A 20,032-nucleotide genomic window follows, 5' to 3' on the forward strand; every position below is an offset into this window, starting at 1 on the left:
GAGATAAATGCTTTTTTTAATTTTATTATTTTTCCCTACCTAAGGGGGTGATATCGGGGGGTTTGATTTACTATTTATGGCGGTTTTTATGTTTGGCGGCTGTCGCACGCTAAAAGACGCTTTTTATTGTAAAATAGTTTTTGCATCACCACATTTTGAGAGCTATAATTTTTCCGTATTTTGACCCACCGAGTCATGTGAGGTCTTATTTTTTGCGGGACGAGTTGACGTTTTTATCGGTACCATTTTCGGGCACGTGACATTTTTTGATCGCTTTTTATTCCTATTTTTGGGACGCAGAATGAACAAAAACCAGCGTTTCATGAATTTCTTTTGGGGGGGTGCGTTTACACCGTTCCGCGTGCGGTAAAATTGATAAAGCGGTTTTATTCTTCGGGTCAGTACGGTTACAGCGATACCTCATTTAGGTCGTTTTTTTTTATGTTTTTGTCGGTTTTATGCAATGAAAACTATTTTATATAAAAAATAATTATTTTTGCATCGCTTTATTCTGCGAGTTATAACTTTTTTATTTTTTCGCTGATGATGCTGTGTGGTGGCTTGTTTTTTGCGGGACAAGATGACGTTTTCAGCGGTACCATGGATATTTATATGCGTCTTTTTGATCGCGCGTTATTGCACTTTTTGTTTGGCGGTATGATAATAAATCATTATTTTTTGCTTCGTTTTTTATTTTTATTTTTTAAGGGGTTCGCTAAAGGGGTTAACTAATGGGACAGTTTTATAGGGCAGGTCGTTACGGACGCGGCGATACCTAATATGTGTACATTTATTGTTTTTTTTTTTATTATTTAAAAAAAATGAATTTATTGGGGAATATTTTTTTTTTTTTTTTACTAATTTATTTGGCGATTTTTTTTAATTTATTTTTACACTTTTTTTAAATTTTTTTTTACTTTATTACATAGTCCCAGGTGGGACATCACTGTCCTGTGACAGATCGCTGATCTGTCACATCACAGATCACTGTGACAGATCAGCAATCTGTCACAGGCAGTGCACAAGGCTTCCTCATGCCTGCGCTTTGCAGGCACTGAGGAAGCCAGCTTCCCCAGGCCCCCGAAGGCCCCCGTCGCCATCTTGGATTCGGGGGCCTGGAGGATAGGAGCCCCCTGCAGCAGCGCTGCACATTGCGCTGCCGTGGGGGGCTCAGGGAAGCACGGAGGGAGCCCCCTCCCTGCCGATGCTTCCCTTTAACTCCCGGTACACCGCGATCGCGATTGATCGCGGTGTGCAAGGGGTTAACGTGTCGGGGGCGGTCCGTGACCGCCCCTGACACATTGTGCCGGGTGTCAGCTGTGATAATCAGCTGACACCTGGCCGCGATCAGCGGCGCTCACCACGTGGGCGCCGCTGATCGCGGTAGACGCACTATCCCGTCCCCGGTCATACGGGCCCGGGTACCGTGGACGGGATAGTACGTCTCATGTCAGGAAGGGGTTAAAGAGCCGGCGCACCAAAGTGAGTCTTAAAGGGCCGGCGCGCCAAATCGAAAGCTGAGTGACCCAAGGCTCCAAATTGGAGGCTGATCGACCCTGGCCTCCAAATCGGACCCAGAGTGGCCCCGCTCACCAAATCTGACCCAGAGTGGCACCGCCCACCAAATCGGACCCAGAATGGCCCCGCCCACCAAATCGGACCCAGAATGGCCCCGCCCGCCAAATCGGCCCCTGAGGGGCTGAGTGGCCCCGCCCGCCAAATCGGCCCCCGAGTGGCCCCACCCGCCAAATCGGCCCCCGAGTGGCCCCGCCCACCAAATCGGCCCCCGAGTAGCCCCGCCCGCCAAATCGGCCCCCGAGTGGCCCCGCCCGCCAAATCGGCCCCCGAGTGGCCCCGCCCGCCAAATCGGCCCCCGAGTGGCCCCGCTCGCCAAATCGGCCCCCGAGTGGCCCCGCTCGCCAAATCGGCCCCCGAGTGGCCCCGCTCGCCAAATCGGCCCCCGAGTGGCCCCGCTCCCCAAATCGGCCCCCGAGTGGCCCCGCTCCCCAAATCGGCCCCCGAGTGGCCCCGCTCACCAAATCGGCCCCCGAGTGGCCCCGCTCACCAAATCGGCCCCCGAGTGGCCCCGCTCACCAAATCGGCCCCCGAGTGGCCCCGCTCACCAAATCGGCCCCCGAGTGGCCCCGCTCACCAAATCGTCCCCCGAGTGGCCCCGCTCACCAAATCGGCCCCCGAGTGGCCCCGCTCACCAAATCGGCCCCCGAGTGGCCCACCACCACCAAATCGGCCCAGAGTGGCCCTGCCCACCAAATCGGCCCCCGAGTGCCCCACCACCACCAAATCGGCCCCGAGTGGCCCCGCCCACCAAATTGGCCCTGCCCACCAAATCGGCCCCCGAGTGCCCCCACCACCAAATCTGCCCCGAGTGGCCCCGCCCACCAAATCGGCCCCCGAGTGGCCCAGCTCACCAAATCGGCCCCGAGTGCCCCACCACCACCAAATCGGCCCCGCCCACCAAATCGGCCCCCGAGTGCCCCACCACCACCAAATCGGCCCCGAGTGGCCCCACCCACCGAATCGGCGAGTGCCCCCCCACCAAATCGGCCCCCGAGTGGCCCCCCACCAAATCGACCCCCCGAGTGGCCCCGCTCACCAAATCGGCCCCGCTCACCAAATCGGCCCCCGAGTGGCCCCGCTCACCAAATCTGCCCCCGAGTGGCCCCGCTCACCAAATCGGCCCCCGAGTGGCCCCACCACCAAATCGGCCCCCGAGTGGCCCAGCTCACCAAATCGGCCCCGAGTGCCCCACCACCACCAAATCGGCCCCGAGTGGCCCCGCCCACCAAATCAGCCCCCGAGTGCCCCACCACCACCAAATCGGCCCCGAGTGGCCCCGCCCACCAAATCGGCCCCCGAGTGCCCCACCACCACCGAATCGGCCCCCGAGTGGCCCCGCCCACCGAATCGGCCCCCGAGTGGCCCCCCACCAAATCGGCCCCCGAGTGGCCCCCCACCAAATCGGCCCCCGAGTGGCCCCCCCACCAAATCGGCCCCCGAGTGGCCCCCCCACCAAATCGGCCCCCGAGTGGCCCCCCCACCAAATCGGCCCCCGAGTGGCCCCCCCACCAAATCGGCCCCCGAGTGGCCCCCCCACCAAATCGGCCCCCGAGTGGCCCCGCTCACCAAATCGGCCCCCGAGTGGCCCCGCTCACCAAATCGGCCCCCGAGTGGCCCCGCTCACCAAATCGGCCCCCGAGTGGCCCCGCTCACCAAATCGGCCCCCGAGTGGCCTCGGCCACAAAATCGGCCCCCGAGTGGCCCCGGCCACAAAATCGGACCCTGAGGGGTCACACCCACAAAATCGGACCTTGAGGGATCCCGGCCACCAATTCAAACCCTGAGGAGCCCAGGCCACCGAATCGGATCCTGAGGAGCCCCACCCACCAAATCAGACCCTGAGGCCAAAGTGGCCCCTAAGAGGCACCCACACTTAAAATGGATCCTGAGTTGAAAGTCTTGCAGGGGCAACAGGCAAGTCTCTCTTAAAGGGGGAGCCCGGGCACCATTTCAAACCACTTTCTGTACTTCCTTCAGGAAATAGACATTTAGTCGTATTATTACTATTCAGTTGATTTCCGCAATTAATGCGGCCTGAACCGCTACACGCACAGACTCCGTTGAGGCCTCGTTTTGAAGCCAGCGTCCACGAGTGGTGTGCTAAGTATTTTTCATGTCGATCGGATTTGGAGTTTTTGCGCAATTTGCATTTGAAAAAACATTTTCCTCAATGCATTTCAATGGGAAAAGGGTCAGCACACCGAAATGAGTCTTAATCGAAAGCTGAGGGACCCCAGGCTCCAAATCGGAGGCTGATCCACCCTGGCCTACAAATCGGAGGCTGATCCACCCTGGCCTCCAAATCGGACCCAGAGTGTCCCCGCCCACCAAATCGGACCCAGAGTGTCCCCGCCCACCAAATCGGACCCAGAGTGTCCCCGCCCACCAAATCGGACCCAGAGTGTCCCCGCCCACCAAATCGGACCCAGAGTGTCCCCGCCCACCAAATCGGACCCAGAGTGTCCCCGCCCACCAAATCGGACCCAGAGTGTCCCCGCCCACCAAATCGGACCCAGAGTGTCCCCGCCCACCAAATCGGACCCAGAGTGTCCCCGCCCACCAAATCGGACCCAGAGTGTCCCCGCCCACCAAATCGGACCCAGAGTGTCCCCGCCCACCAAATCGGACCCAGAGTGTCCCCGCCCACCAAATCGGACCCAGAGTGTCCCCGCCCACCAAATCGGACCCAGAGTGTCCCCGCCCACCAAATCGGACCCAGAGTGTCCCCGCCCACCAAATCGGACCCAGAGTGTCCCCGCCCACCAAATCGGACCCAGAGTGTCCCCGCCCACCAAATCGGACCCAGAGTGTCCCCGCCCACCAAATCGGACCCAGAGTGTCCCCGCCCACCAAATCGGACCCAGAGTGTCCCCGCCCACCAAATCGGACCCAGAGTGTCCCCGCCCACCAAATCGGACCCAGAGTGTCCCCGCCCACCAAATCGGACCCAGAGTGTCCCCGCCCACCAAATCGGACCCAGAGTGTCCCCGCCCACCAAATCGGACCCAGAGTGTCCCCGCCCACCAAATCGGACCCAGAGTGTCCCCGCCCACCAAATCGGACCCAGAGTGTCCCCGCCCACCAAATCGGACCCAGAGTGTCCCCGCCCACCAAATCGGACCCAGAGTGTCCCCGCCCACCAAATCGGACCCAGAGTGTCCCCGCCCACCAAATCGGACCCAGAGTGTCCCCGCCCACCAAATCGGACCCAGAGTGTCCCCGCCCACCAAATCGGACCCAGAGTGTCCCCGCCCACCAAATCGGCCCCCGAGTGCCCCACCACCACCAAATCGGCCCCGAGTGGCCCCGCCCACCAAATTGGCCCTGACCACCAAATCTGCCCCGAGTGGCCCCGCCCACCAAATCGGCCCCCGAGTGGCCCAGCTCACCAAATCGGCCCCGAGTGCCCCACCACCACCAAATCGGCCCCGCCCACCAAATCGGCCCCCGAGTGCCCCACCACCACCAAATCGGCCCCGAGTGGCCCCACCCACCGAATCGGCGAGTGCCCCCCCACCAAATCGGCCCCCGAGTGGCCCCCCACCAAATCGACCCCCCGAGTGGCCCCGCTCACCAAATCGGCCCCGCTCACCAAATCTGCCCCCGAGTGGCCCCGCTCACCAAATCTGCCCCCGAGTGGCCCCGCTCACCAAATCGGCCCCCGAGTGGCCCCACCACCAAATCGGCCCCCGAGTGGCCCAGCTCACCAAATCGGCCCCGAGTGCCCCACCACCACCAAATCGGCCCCGAGTGGCCCCGCCCACCAAATCGGCCCCCGAGTGCCCCACCACCACCAAATCGGCCCCGAGTGGCCCCGCCCACCAAATCGGCCCCCGAGTGCCCCACCACCACCGAATCGGCCCCCGAGTGGCCCCGCCCACCGAATCGGCCCCCGAGTGGCCCCGCCCACCGAATCGGCCCCCGAGTGGCCCCCCACCAAATCGGCCCCCGAGTGGCCCCCCCACCAAATCGGCCCCCGAGTGGCCCCCCCACCAAATCGGCCCCCGAGTGGCCCCCCCACCAAATCGGCCCCCGAGTGGCCCCCCCACCAAATCGGCCCCCGAGTGGCCCCCCCACCAAATCGGCCCCCGAGTGGCCCCCCCACCAAATCGGCCCCCGAGTGGCCCCGCTCACCAAATCGGCCCCCGAGTGGCCCCGCTCACCAAATCGGCCCCCGAGTGTCCCCGCCCACCAAATCGGACCCAGAGTGTCCCCGCCCACCAAATCGGCCCCCGAGTGCCCCACCACCACCAAATCGGCCCCGAGTGGCCCCGCCCACCAAATTGGCCCTGCCCACCAAATCGGCCCCCGAGTGCCCCCACCACCAAATCTGCCCCGAGTGGCCCCGCCCACCAAATCGGCCCCCGAGTGGCCCAGCTCACCAAATCGGCCCCGAGTGCCCCACCACCACCAAATCGGCCCCGCCCACCAAATCGGCCCCCGAGTGCCCCACCACCACCAAATCGGCCCCGAGTGGCCCCACCCACCGAATCGGCGAGTGCCCCCCCACCAAATCGGCCCCCGAGTGGCCCCCCACCAAATCGACCCCCCGAGTGGCCCCGCTCACCAAATCGGCCCCGCTCACCAAATCGGCCCCCGAGTGGCCCCGCTCACCAAATCTGCCCCCGAGTGGCCCCGCTCACCAAATCGGCCCCCGAGTGGCCCCACCACCAAATCGGCCCCCGAGTGGCCCAGCTCACCAAATCGGCCCCGAGTGCCCCACCACCACCAAATCGGCCCCGAGTGGCCCCGCCCACCAAATCAGCCCCCGAGTGCCCCACCACCACCAAATCGGCCCCGAGTGGCCCCGCCCACCAAATCGGCCCCCGAGTGCCCCACCACCACCGAATCGGCCCCCGAGTGGCCCCGCCCACCGAATCGGCCCCCGAGTGGCCCCCCACCAAATCGGCCCCCGAGTGGCCCCCCCACCAAATCGGCCCCCGAGTGGCCCCCCCACCAAATCGGCCCCCGAGTGGCCCCCCCACCAAATCGGCCCCCGAGTGGCCCCCCCACCAAATCGGCCCCCGAGTGGCCCCCCCACCAAATCGGCCCCCGAGTGGCCCCGCTCACCAAATCGGCCCCCGAGTGGCCCCGCTCACCAAATCGGCCCCCGAGTGGCCCCGCTCACCAAATCGGCCCCCGAGTGGCCCCGGCCACAAAATCGGCCCCCGAGTGGCCCCGGCCACAAAATCGGACCCTGAGGGGTCACACCCACAAAATCGGACCTTGAGGGATCCCGGCCACCAATTCAAACCCTGAGGAGCCCAGGCCACCGAATCGGATCCTGAGGAGCCCCACCCACCAAATCAGACCCTGAGGCCAAAGTGGCCCCTAAGAGGCACCCACACTTAAAATGGATCCTGAGTTGAAAGTCTTGCAGGGGCAACAGGCAAGTCTCTCTTAAAGGGGGAGCCCGGGCACCATTTCAAACCACTTTCTGTACTTCCTTCAGGAAATAGACATTTAGTCGTATTATTACTATTCAGTTGATTTCCGCAATTAATGCGGCCTGAACCGCTACACGCACAGACTCCGTTGAGGCCTCGTTTTGAAGCCAGCGTCCACGAGTGGTGTGCTAAGTATTTTTCATGTCGATCGGATTTGGAGTTTTTGCGCAATTTGCATTTGAAAAAACATTTTCCTCAATGCATTTCAATGGGAAAAGGGTCAGCACACCGAAATGAGTCTTAATCGAAAGCTGAGGGACCCCAGGCTCCAAATCGGAGGCTGATCCACCCTGGCCTACAAATCGGAGGCTGATCCACCCTGGCCTCCAAATCGGACCCAGAGTGTCCCCGCCCACCAAATCGGACCCAGAGTGTCCCCGCCCACCAAATCGGACCCAGAGTGTCCCCGCCCACCAAATCGGACCCAGAGTGTCCCCGCCCACCAAATCGGACCCAGAGTGTCCCCGCCCACCAAATCGGACCCAGAGTGTCCCCGCCCACCAAATCGGACCCAGAGTGTCCCCGCCCACCAAATCGGACCCAGAGTGTCCCCGCCCACCAAATCGGACCCAGAGTGTCCCCGCCCACCAAATCGGACCCAGAGTGTCCCCGCCCACCAAATCGGACCCAGAGTGTCCCCGCCCACCAAATCGGACCCAGAGTGTCCCCGCCCACCAAATCGGACCCAGAGTGTCCCCGCCCACCAAATCGGACCCAGAGTGTCCCCGCCCACCAAATCGGACCCAGAGTGTCCCCGCCCACCAAATCGGACCCAGAGTGTCCCCGCCCACCAAATCGGACCCAGAGTGTCCCCGCCCACCAAATCGGACCCAGAGTGTCCCCGCCCACCAAATCGGACCCAGAGTGTCCCCGCCCACCAAATCGGACCCAGAGTGTCCCCGCCCACCAAATCGGACCCAGAGTGTCCCCGCCCACCAAATCGGACCCAGAGTGTCCCCGCCCACCAAATCGGACCCAGAGTGTCCCCGCCCACCAAATCGGACCCAGAGTGTCCCCGCCCACCAAATCGGACCCAGAGTGTCCCCGCCCACCAAATCGGACCCAGAGTGTCCCCGCCCACCAAATCGGACCCAGAGTGTCCCCGCCCACCAAATCGGACCCAGAGTGTCCCCGCCCACCAAATCGGACCCAGAGTGTCCCCGCCCACCAAATCGGACCCAGAGTGTCCCCGCCCACCAAATCGGACCCAGAGTGTCCCCGCCCACCAAATCGGACCCAGAGTGTCCCCGCCCACCAAATCGGACCCAGAGTGTCCCCGCCCACCAAATCGGACCCAGAGTGTCCCCGCCCACCAAATCGGACCCAGAGTGTCCCCGCCCACCAAATCGGACCCAGAGTGTCCCCGCCCACCAAATCGGACCCAGAGTGTCCCCGCCCACCAAATCGGACCCAGAGTGTCCCCGCCCACCAAATCGGACCCAGAGTGTCCCCGCCCACCAAATCGGACCCAGAGTGTCCCCGCCCACCAAATCGGACCCAGAGTGTCCCCGCCCACCAAATCGGACCCAGAGTGTCCCCGCCCACCAAATCGGACCCAGAGTGTCCCCGCCCACCAAATCGGACCCAGAGTGTCCCCGCCCACCAAATCGGACCCAGAGTGTCCCCGCCCACCAAATCGGACCCAGAGTGTCCCCGCCCACCAAATCGGACCCAGAGTGTCCCCGCCCACCAAATCGGACCCAGAGTGTCCCCGCCCACCAAATCGGACCCAGAGTGTCCCCGCCCACCAAATCGGACCCAGAGTGTCCCCGCCCACCAAATCGGACCCAGAGTGTCCCCGCCCACCAAATCGGACCCAGAGTGTCCCCGCCCACCAAATCGGACCCAGAGTGTCCCCGCCCACCAAATCGGACCCAGAGTGTCCCCGCCCACCAAATCGGACCCAGAGTGTCCCCGCCCACCAAATCGGACCCAGAGTGTCCCCGCCCACCAAATCGGACCCAGAGTGTCCCCGCCCAGGCCACCGAAACAGACCCTGAAGGGGCCCGCCCACCAAAACAGACCCTGAAGGGGCCCGCCCACCAAAACAGACCTTGAAGGGGCCCGCCCACCAAAACAGACCCTGAAGGGGCCCGCCCTCAAAAATCGGACCCTTGTCACACTCACCTCCCCGGCTCTGGTCCACTCTGCGGCCGCTGTCCCGACCGCCGCTGTCTCTGCTACCTCTGCCCGGGTCTCTCCATCTGCCGATGCCGCGGCGCCTTCGGACCCCGCCGCCTCCCGTGCCTCCACGCCGTCTGGGCCTCTCCGGCGCGTCCGCATCTCTCGCTCTGCCTCCTCATCTGGCACCTGTCAATCATCCTTCCTACGGCCGGCTCCTGCTCCTTCACACAGGCGTACTGCTAGATACGCCCCCCTTGTCCTGTACCGGCTCCTGCCTCCCGCCATTGCCAGTCTCGTCTGCTGTCCACCACCTTTCCCGCAGTCTCAGCAGCCATCCCTGTGGCCGTCGTCATCTTTCATCTGGTCGCCTACATTTCCCTGCCTGCTTACTTACCCGGCTGTTCCCAGGTATCAGCTTCCACGGCGATAGTCTCCCTTGGGTCTGCCCCTAACGCTCCCTGTATGGTCCACCTGGTTCAGCTCGCCCGAGGGAGGTTCGTCGTCGCGGTCCTGAGGGTTCACTTCGGAGGTCCCCAATCTCACAACCCTGAGGGGCCCCGGCAACCAAATCGGACCCTGAGGGGATCTGCCCACCAAATCGGACCCTGAGGGGCCCCGGCCACCAAATCGGACCCTGAGGGGCCCCGGCCACCATATCGGACCCTGAGGGGCCCCGGCCACCATGTCGGACCCTGAGGGGCCCCGGCCACCAAGTCGGACCCTGAGGGGCCCCGGCCACCAAGTCGGACCCTGAGGGGCCCCGGCCACCAAGTCGGACCCTGAGGGGCCCCGGCCACCAAGTCGGACCCTGAGGGGCCCCGGCCACCAAGTCGGACCCTGAGGGGCCCCGGCCACCAAGTCGGACCCTGAGGGGCCCCGGCCACCAAGTCGGACCCTGAGGGGCCCCGGCCACCAAGTCGGACCCTGAGGGGCCCCGGCCACCAAGTCGGACCCTGAGGGGCCCCGGCCACCAAGTCGGACCCTGAGGGGCCCCGGCCACCAAGTCGGACCCTGAGGGGCCCCGGCCACCAAGTCGGACCCTGAGGGGCCCCGGCCACCAAGTCGGACCCTGAGGGGCCCCGGCCACCAAGTCGGACCCTGAGGGGCCCCGGCCACCAAGTCGGACCCTGAGGGGCCCCGGCCACCAAGTCGGACCCTGAGGGGCCCCGGCCACCAAGTCGGACCCTGAGGGGCCCCGGCCACCAAGTCGGACCCTGAGGGGCCCCGGCCACCAAGTCGGACCCTGAGGGGCCCCGGCCACCAAGTCGGACCCTGAGGGGCCCCGGCCACCAAGTCGGACCCTGAGGGGCCCCGGCCACCAAGTCGGACCCTGAGGGGCCCCGGCCACCAAGTCGGACCCTGAGGGGCCCCGGCCACCAAGTCGGACCCTGAGGGGCCCCGGCCACCAAGTCGGACCCTGAGGGGCCCCGGCCACCAAGTCGGACCCTGAGGGGCCCCGGCCACCAAGTCGGACCCTGAGGGGCCCCGGCCACCAAGTCGGACCCTGAGGGGCCCCGGCCACCAAGTCGGGCCCTGAGGGGCCCCGGCCACCAAGTCGGGCCCTGAGGGGCCCCGGCCACCAATTCAAGCCCCGAGGAGCCCAGGCCACCAATTCAAGCCCCGAGGAGCCCAGGCCACTGAATCGGATCCTGAGGGGCCCCACCCACCAACTCAGACCCTGAGGGGCCCCACAGGCCAAAGTGGCCCCTGAGGCATCCACAGTTAAAACAGATCCTGAGTTGAAAGTCTTGCAGGGGCAGCAGGTAAGTCTCTCTTAAAGGGGCAGCCGAGGCTCCATTTCAAAGCACTATCTGTACTTCCTTCAGGAAATACACATCTATTTCTTTTTGTTATTATTCAGTTGAATTACGCAATTAATGTGGCCCGAACCGCTACACGCAGACTCCGTTGAGGCGTCGTTTCGAAGCCAGCGTCCACGAGTGGTGTGTTAAGTATTTTTCGTGTTGATCGAATTTGTAGTTTTTGCGCAATTTGTGTTTAAAAAAAAATGCATTCAAATGACGGAAACAGTCTCAATGCATTTCAATGGGAAAATTTTGTCATAGGAATACATGGGGCGGTCGTGAGGCAATTCAAATTTGAGGACTAGTTGCGTCAGTTAAGCTCATTGATGTGCGCAGGCAGACCCAGTTACTATGCCAACGCCTACGAACTTTACATGACCCCACCAGGACACAGTTTCTGCCAGATAATATTAGCTCTTAAAGCGAAACCCAAAGCACAAATGCAAATCTAGCTTCATCACATGACGCATGCCCCTGAAAGAGAATGTGCGCCAAAGTGGATTTAGAAGCCCAGGGCGCCAAACTGGCTCTTAAAGGGCCGACGTGCCAAAGTGATTCTTAAAGGGCTAGTGCACCAAATCGGAGGCTGATCGACCCCGGCCTCCAAATCGGAGGCTGAGCCACCCCGGCCTCCAAATCGGAGGCTGAGCCACCCCTGCCTCCAAATCGGAGGCTGAGCCACCCCTGCCTCCAAATCGGAGTGTACATAGAAGTAGATTTTATCCTAATATCCTTGCTGTGTATGATATCCTTTGACCTCTTGTTTGTACACCAAATCTGTATCTATACTTCTGTTACTACATCTGTGCATCTAGAACTTGATAAAGATCCTGGTACAGGATCAACGGTTTTTTTTCACAACTGTTCTATGATTGCCACTAGTTTTATTTTTCACCAATAAGTAAGTGGTGTTATAACAATTAGAAGTACTGAATGTAGATTTCATTGTACATGAGACAGCGCCAAAACTATTTTCCACTGGTTGCAATAAACATCATGTGGTGATGTGCAAAGGAGAAGGCTGCATTCCCATTATTGCTATACTCTTGGTTTAGCACTGGATTCATGGGAGCGCCCTCTAATTTTGTATTAATGATTGGGAAGGATATGCCTGCCCTTGTTTGAACTTGAAGGAGTTCTTGTGAGGATAAACTGGCTTAGATCTCTCAAAATTTTCTAGCTTTTTTTTCTCTGAAATAAAGGAACTCTTCACCCTGGCAGTAAAAAGTGACTATACATGTAATGTATAGTCACCCTGCCTGGTGCCTTTCGTTCATAACCATTCGCTTTTGTGCTAAGACTGGCATTTCAGCCTTGTATTTAAGATGGCCATCAGTGACATAGGAATTACAGTGGAAAGTCTAAGCATCACCTACCCTGTTTTCCTCTTTCTTGAGCTGTGTAAACATGGTTTAGATGACTTACTACTGCTCACCCTGCACTTTGGCAGGGATCTTCGATGCAGGAAAAACAGTCTGATAGTATCAGCGGAGGGATCAGTGGGATACAAACGCAGGACACCAGGTAGGATGACTAGACGTGTATAGTTACTTTTCACTGCCAGTTTGGCTGTTCGCTTTCAACAGGTCTAAAAATACAAATTTTAAGCTATGTAACCAAGACATAAGATAGTTCTGTATCTCTGCTAGAGATGGGCGAACCCAAACAGTAAATTTCAGCGTTCATACCGAACATCTACTGTTCGGGCACAGACACCAAACACTGACTTCACCACAAAGTCTGTGTTACTGTTCAGGTTCAGCTGCACCAACACCGGGTGTTTGTCGCACTGTTATATACATGACATCATTTTTCTAAGAAAAAAACATTTCTTTTGTATTACTTGTATTATTATATTGATTTGAGTAAATAATATTGACTTTATTTGGACTCTTTACATTTTGGTCCCAATTTATTGTTTCCTTTGGTTGTTATGTTCTGGCCTGGGGGTTTGTCCCGTTTGGCCACGGTGACATTTTTGTAGGTTTTCACCACTTTTCTTAAAAACCCCATTTCTTTTGTATTACTTGTATTATTATATTGATTTGAGTAAATAATATTGACTTTATTAGGACTCTTTACATTTTGGTCCCAATTTTTCTTTCCTTTGGTTGTTATATTCTGGCCTGGGGGTTTGTCCCGGTTGGCCACGGTGACATTTTTATTTAACCCCTTCCTGACCGTTGACGCCACGTAGGTGTCATGAAAAGTTGTGCCAATACGACCCATGACGCATAAGTGGCGTCATGAATTGATTGCCCCCCTTCGGGTTGGGTAACCGGGGTCACTGAAAGGTCACCCGACAAGCACACAAAGGACCCTAAATAGTTAACCCGGGGGGCATGGCTTAGCCCCCACGTGCCTACGATCGCTCTGATTGGCTGTTAAAAGTGAAACTGCCAATCAGAGCGATTGTAATATTTCACCAATGAAATTTGGTGAAACATTACAATCCAGCCATGGCCGATGCTGAAATAGCATCGGACATGGCTGGAGACCGAGACCCGACCCCCCCCCCCCCACACACACACACACACCGACTGACGGCACCAATCTGCTGGCGCCACCGTCTGACGTCACCGATCGGCAGCCGCCGTCATAATCTGCCCCCCCGCCTTCCGTCCGCTCCCCCCCCGCCCTCCGATCACCCCCTCTCACCCTCCATGGTGCCTCCGAACTCCCTCTAGGTGTCCCGCCGTCCAGCTTCATGGGCGCCGCCATCTTGGAAGATGGCAGGCACATGCGCAGTACGCCGAATCGAATCTGCAACGCTGCAGATTCATTCATTTATTTTGATCACTATGATAAACTTTCGCAGTGATCAAAATAAAAAAAAAGTAAATCACTGCTCCCCTTATCACCCCCCATAGGTAGGGACAAATAATAAAATAAAGAAAATATTTTTTTTTTCTCCGATAGGGCTAGGGTTAGGGTTGGAGTTAGGGTTAGAAATAGGGTAAGGTTAGAGATAGAGTTAGGGTTGGAATTACGGTTGGAATTAGGATTGGGGTTAGGGGTGGGTTGGGGTTGGGATTACGGTTAGGCTTGTGGTTAGGGTTAGAGTTGGGATTAGGGTTAGGGGTGTGTTGGGGCTAGGGTTGTGGTTAGAGTTAAGATTAGGGTTAGGGGGTGTGTTGGGGTTAGGGTTGGAGATAGAATTGAGGGGTTTCCACTGTTTAGGCACATCACGGGGTCTCCAAACGCGACTTGGCGCCACCATTTATTCCAGCCAATTTTGCGTTCAAGAAGTCAAACAGTGCTCCCTCCATTTTGAGCCCCGACGTGTGCCCAAACAGTGGTTTACCCCCATATATGGGGTATCAGCGTACTCAGGAAAAATTGCACAACAACTTTGGGGTCTAATTTCTCCTGTTACCCTTGGGAAAATAAAAAATTGGGGGCTAAAATAATTATTTTTGTGGAAAAAAATTTTTTTTATTTTCACGGCTCTGCGTTATAAACTTCTGTGAAGCACTTGGGGGTTCAAAGTGCTCACCACACATCTAGATTAGTTCCTTGGGTGGTCTAGTTTCCAAAATGGGGTCACTTGTAGGGGGTTTCCACTGTTTAGGTACATCAGGGGCTCTGCAAACGTAACATGACGCCCGCAGACCATTCCATCAAGTCTGCATTTCAAAACATCACTACTTCGCCCCAACGTGTGCCCAAACAGTGGTCCCCTCTCCACATATGGGGTACTAGCGTACTCAGGACAAACAGGACAACAACTTTTGGGGTCCAATTTATCCTGTTACCCTTGTGAAAATAAATAATAGCGGGCTAAAAAATCATTTTTTGAGGAAAAAAAATATTTTTATTTTCATGGCTCTGCGTTATAAACTTCTGTGAAGCACTTGGGGGTTCAAAGTGCTCACTATGCATCTAGATAAGTTCCTTAGGGGGTCTAGTTTCCAAAATGGGATCATTTGTGGGGGAGCTCCAAAGTTTACGCACACAGGGGCTCTGCAAACACAGCATGGTGTCCGCTAACGATTGGAGCTAATTTTCCATTTAAAAAGTCTAATGACGCTCCTTCCCTTCTGAGCCCTGCCGTGCGCCCAAACAGTGGTTACCCCCCCACATATGGGGTACCAGCGTACTCAGGACAAACTGGACAACTTTTGTGGTCCAATTTATCCTGTTACCCTTGGGAAAATAAATAGCGGGGTAAAAAAATCATTTTTGAGGAAAAAAAAATAATTATTTTCATGGCTCTGCGTTTGTAAACTTATGTGAAGCACTTGGGGATTCAGAGTGCTCACTACACATCTAGATAAGCTCCTTGGGGGTTCTAGTTTCCAAAATGAGGTCACTTGTGGGGGTTTTTACTCTTTAGGAACATCAGGGGCTCTGCAAACGCAACATGACGCCCACAGAACATTCCATCATAGTCTGCATTCCAAAAATGGCGCTCCTTCCCTTCTGAGCTCTCCCATGCTCCCAAACAGTGGTTCCCCCCACATATGGGTTATCGGTGTACTTCCGACAAATTGCACAACTTTTTTGGTTCAATTTCTCCTGTTAGCCTTGTGAAAATAAAAAATAGCGGACTAAAAAATCATTTTTGAGCAAAAAAAAATGATTTTTTATTTTCTCTGCTTTGCGTTATAAACTTCTGTGAAGCACTTGGGGGTTCAAAGTGCACACCACACATCTAGAAAAGTTCCTTCGGGGGTCTAGTTTCCAAAATGGGGTCACTTGTGGGGGAGCTCCAATGTTTAGGCACACAGGGGCTCTCCAAACGCGACATGGTGTCCGCTAACGATTGGAGCTAATTTTCCAATCAAAAAGTCAAATGGCGCTCCTTCCCTTCCGGGCCCAGCCGTGGGCCCAAACAGTGGTTTATGACCACATATGAGGTATCGATGTACTCAGGAGAAATTGCCCAACAAATTTTAGGATCCATTTTATCCTGTTGCCCATGTGATAATGAAAAAACTGAGGCTAAACAAAATTTTTGTGAAAAAAAAGTACTTTTTTTTTTTACGGATCAATTTGTGAAGCACCTGGGGGTTCAAAGTGCTCACTATGTATCTAGATAAATTCCTTGGAGGGTCTAGTTTCCAAAATGGGGTCACTTGTGGGGGAGCTACAACGTTTAGGCGTACAGTGACTCTCCAAACGCGACATGGCAACCGCAAAATATTCAAGAATATTTTCCATTAAAAAAGTCAAATGGCGCTCCTTCCCTTCTGAGCCCTGCCGTGCGCCCAAACAGTGGTTTATGACTACATATAAGGTATCGGTGTACTCAGGAGAAATTGCCCAACAAATTTTAGGATCCATTTTATCCTGTTACCCATGTGAAAATGAAAAAATTGATGCTAAAAGAAAATTTTTGTTGGAAAAATTAAAATGTGAAGCACCTCAAGGGTTAATAATCTTCTTGAATGTAGTTTTGAGTAGCTTTGGGGTGCAGTTTTTAGAATGGTGTCACTTTTGGGTATTTTCTGCTACATAGACCCCTCAAAGTGACTTCAAATGTGAGGTGGCCCCTAAAAAAAAATGGTTTTGTAAATTTTGTTGTAAAAATGAGAAATCGCTGGTCAACTTTTAACCCTTATAACTTCTTAACAAAAAAAATTTTGTTTCCAAAATTGTGCTGATGTAAAGTAGACATGTGTGAAATGTTATTTAGTAACTATTTTGTGTCACATAACTCTGGTTTAACAGAATAAAAATTCAAAATTTGAAAATTGAAAAATTTTCAAAATTTTCGCCAAATTTCCGTTTTTTTCACAAATAAACGGAAAAATTATCGACCTAAATTTACCACTAACATGAAGCCCAATATGTCACGAAGAAACAATTTTCAGAATCGCTAGGATGCGTTGAAGCGTTCCTGAGTTAATACCTCATAAAGGGACATTGGTCAGAATTGCAAAAAATGGCCAGGTCATTAAGGTCAAAATAGGCTGGGTCATGAAGGGGTTAAACACCGCTTCTGATCTGCAGTGAAATCATCTCCACCGGTCAGAGACTGCAGTTCCACGCTGTCTAAAGACAGTGATCGGAGGTATAACGTTTACCTCCGGTAACTGGTTTCAGCTTATTGGACTACAGCTTCTATCAACTGACACCTGCTGGAGCTAATAACAGTGAGTGCAGGAGCGGTGGATGGGAGTATTCATCAGCCGTTCCTGTGCTGTAAATAAATAATAATTAAAAAAAAGGCATGAGTTCCACTGTGTGTTTGATAACCAGTCAGGAAAAACTCACAGCTTGGGGCTGGCAAACTTCAGTTGTCAGCTTCAACAGGGCTGGTTATCAAGAATAGAGGTGTCCCCAAGCTGTGTTTTTTTTAAAAAAAAAAAAATTTAAATTTTAAATAAAAGCGGCATGGGGACCCCCCATTTTTGACAACCAGCCTTGCTAAAGCAAACAGCAGGGGGCTGGTTTCCAGGCTGGTAAGGGGCCATGGATATTGCCCACCCCAGCTTAAAAATAGCAATAAAGAATCTGGCACTCAAAAATGGAAAATAGTATTATATTTGTTCATAATTCCATAGAAAGGAATATTTCGATCTTTCCATAGACCTTCAGACGGATTATGTTTGTATAGAAGGACCCACCAAAGTATAATCAATGGTCATAAAGAGCTCATATGGGTTTGAGGTGTATGGGGTCCCAAGAAGAAGCACTGCTAAAGTGGTACAGCAAGTGAGTGCTTGAGGTGATGGTCCTTCAATACAAACATAATCCGTCTGAAGAAGGTCTATGGAAAGACCGAAACGTTACTTTTTTGGGGATTATGAATAAATATAATACTATTGTCCATTTTTGAGTGCCAGATTCTTTATTGTATTTTTATGTACAGGGGTTGGTAACCCTTATCTGATCCACCTAATTTTGAAGAGGAGTGACATGTCATATCATTCTATCCAGCTTAAAAATTGCAGCCCTGAAAAGGCACATCTATTAGATGTGCCAGTTCTAGCGCTTTGCCTGGCTCTTCCCACTTTCTCTCTAGCGATGGCAAGTGGGGTTAATATTTGTGGGGTTGATGTCAGCTTTGTGTTGTCTGGTGACATCAAGCCAACGGCTTAGTAATGGAGAGATGTCTATAAGACAGACCTACCCATTACTAATTCTATAGTTGTATTATAAATAAAAACACAGACACAATAAAGTCCTTTATTAGAAATAAAAGCAAACACAGTTTTCCATTTTTTTCCACGTAGGTGTCATGAAAAGTTGTGCCAATACGACCCATGACGCATAATTCCACCGAAGCCCTCATCTCCTGTAATAAACCAAAAATAAAAAACAACAACCTATCCGTCATTCTGTTCCACATCGTAATTCGTGTCTGGGGAAAAAAAAATAGTTTTAAACCTGGACGGTGCCAAGATGAGAACCACTGGTGACTGAACTGCTGCAAGTGCAGTCTCAGTGACTGGATTTGACTGCGTTCCCTGCCGGGCTGAACTGCCGTGACCTCGGTGAGATCCCCACTAGCACCATGAGAAAAACTCATGGTGCTAGCGGGGATCTCATTGAAGTAACTGCAGTTCAGCCCAGAGGGGAACGTAGCCTCCGTGACCAGAGGTAACCTTGATAATGTCACCGCCGGTCACTGAGGCTGTGCTCGCCCGGAGCCTGGAAGAAATCATTAGTATAAAGCCAGAATAAAACATTTCTCAACAACAAGACCATTAATATGAGGCATACAGGTAGGACGAGTTTTAAAATTTCAATTACCTGTATGGCCATATTAATAGGGGGTGACAGATTCCTATTAGCAGCCATATGACACCTGAGAGGTCTCAAACTGATATTATACTTATTGCTAGGACCCATGCATGACTTTTCCAGCATTATATAACAACTGTACCGAACAGTATGCTTCATATATGCATCTTCATGCCAATGTAAGGCTAGTTTCACACTAGCGTTACCGGGCGCAGCGCACGGCCGCTGCTAAGCTCCGCCCCGGCCGTTCCCCCTCCTGTCAGCTCCTCCTCTGATCGCATGACACTGCATGCGATCAGCGTACCCTATATTTAGCGTTGGGTACGCTGGTCGTGCGCTGGTACACTTTTGACGGTGAAAGCGCCCTTTTGGCGCTGCGCCGACGTGCGCCAATCGCACTGTGTTGCATTTTTGTGCGCTCGGCGCCGCGCCAAAAGGTCGCAAGTGCCGGCAAAATCATGCCAGCGCATGACCAGCGTACACAACGTGAAATATAGGGTACGCTGATCGCAGGCAGCGTCATGCGATCAGAGGAGGAGCTGACCGGAGGGGGCGCGGCGGGGGCGGAGCTTAGCGGCAGCAGTGCGCTGCGCCCGGTAACGCTAGTGTGAAACTAGCCTAAGGCAGAAGAAAACAAGGGTTGTGCCAATTTGGCAAGATTTTGAAGGCTAAAATTCTGACCACTGTTATCCCCACCAGTCCTAAGAACAGGGCTTGGAATTGCCGCCACTGCTTTAATCTATCATGACATGTCAGAGCTCTATTGTTTATATTTTTTATCAGGTATTATGATTTTAATATTGTAAACCATTTATTTATACAGGATTCATTAATGTGCACATACAGAAGAATTTCATATCCAAGCAGCTAGCCAAATTGCTGGTGAATGGTGTTCACCCGCCTGCAATTCGAGAAAAGAAAAGGGTATGTTTTTTCCTATTTTGCACAGAGTGCTTATTTTCCCGTAATGCCTTCTCTGTATTCGATCCTAACTTACTGATTTCATTCAAAGCTATGAGAAATACAGTATATACAATACAATAAAATACACTGAGGCAGGTGTGGAAAGAATGTCACATAGTAAGATTTCTTTCAAAAATGTAAATGTTTATATTTTTATCCAAGTTCAAGGTGAATGAACTATGGGGGATCTAATCAATATTTGCTGTGACCAATATTTGCCTTCAAAACCGCATCATTTTTTTCTACGTACACTTGCATACGGTTTTTATAGGAACTCAACAAGGAGGTTGTTCCAAACATCTTGGAGAACTAACCAAAAATGTCCTATGGATGAAGGCTTGCCTAAACCATTCTGTCTCAATATAATCACTTCCACTGAAGATAGTTCTTTATGACGTGTGTTTGGGGTTGTTGTCCTGCCTC

The 20,032-nt window shown here is 54.4% G+C and overlaps 1 protein-coding gene across 3 annotated transcripts in view; it reads left to right on the forward strand.

The window, feature by feature from the left end:
* The window catches only part of RARS1 (arginyl-tRNA synthetase 1), a 679,371-nt gene that overhangs the window by 279,084 nt on the left and 380,255 nt on the right, over positions 1–20,032 (forward strand). For all 3 annotated transcript variants that reach the window (XM_073589463.1, XM_073589464.1, XM_073589462.1), the window contains exon 5: positions 19,470–19,570. In XM_073589463.1, coding sequence (XP_073445564.1) covers positions 19,470–19,570 — 101 coding nt within the window. The remainder of the gene's footprint in view (positions 1–19,469; positions 19,571–20,032) is intronic.

Source organism: Dendrobates tinctorius, unplaced genomic scaffold, assembly GCF_039654945.1.
Source record: "Dendrobates tinctorius isolate UK_male_01 unplaced genomic scaffold, ASM3965494v1 ptg000108l, whole genome shotgun sequence".
Lineage (NCBI taxonomy): Eukaryota > Metazoa > Chordata > Amphibia > Anura > Dendrobatidae > Dendrobates > Dendrobates tinctorius.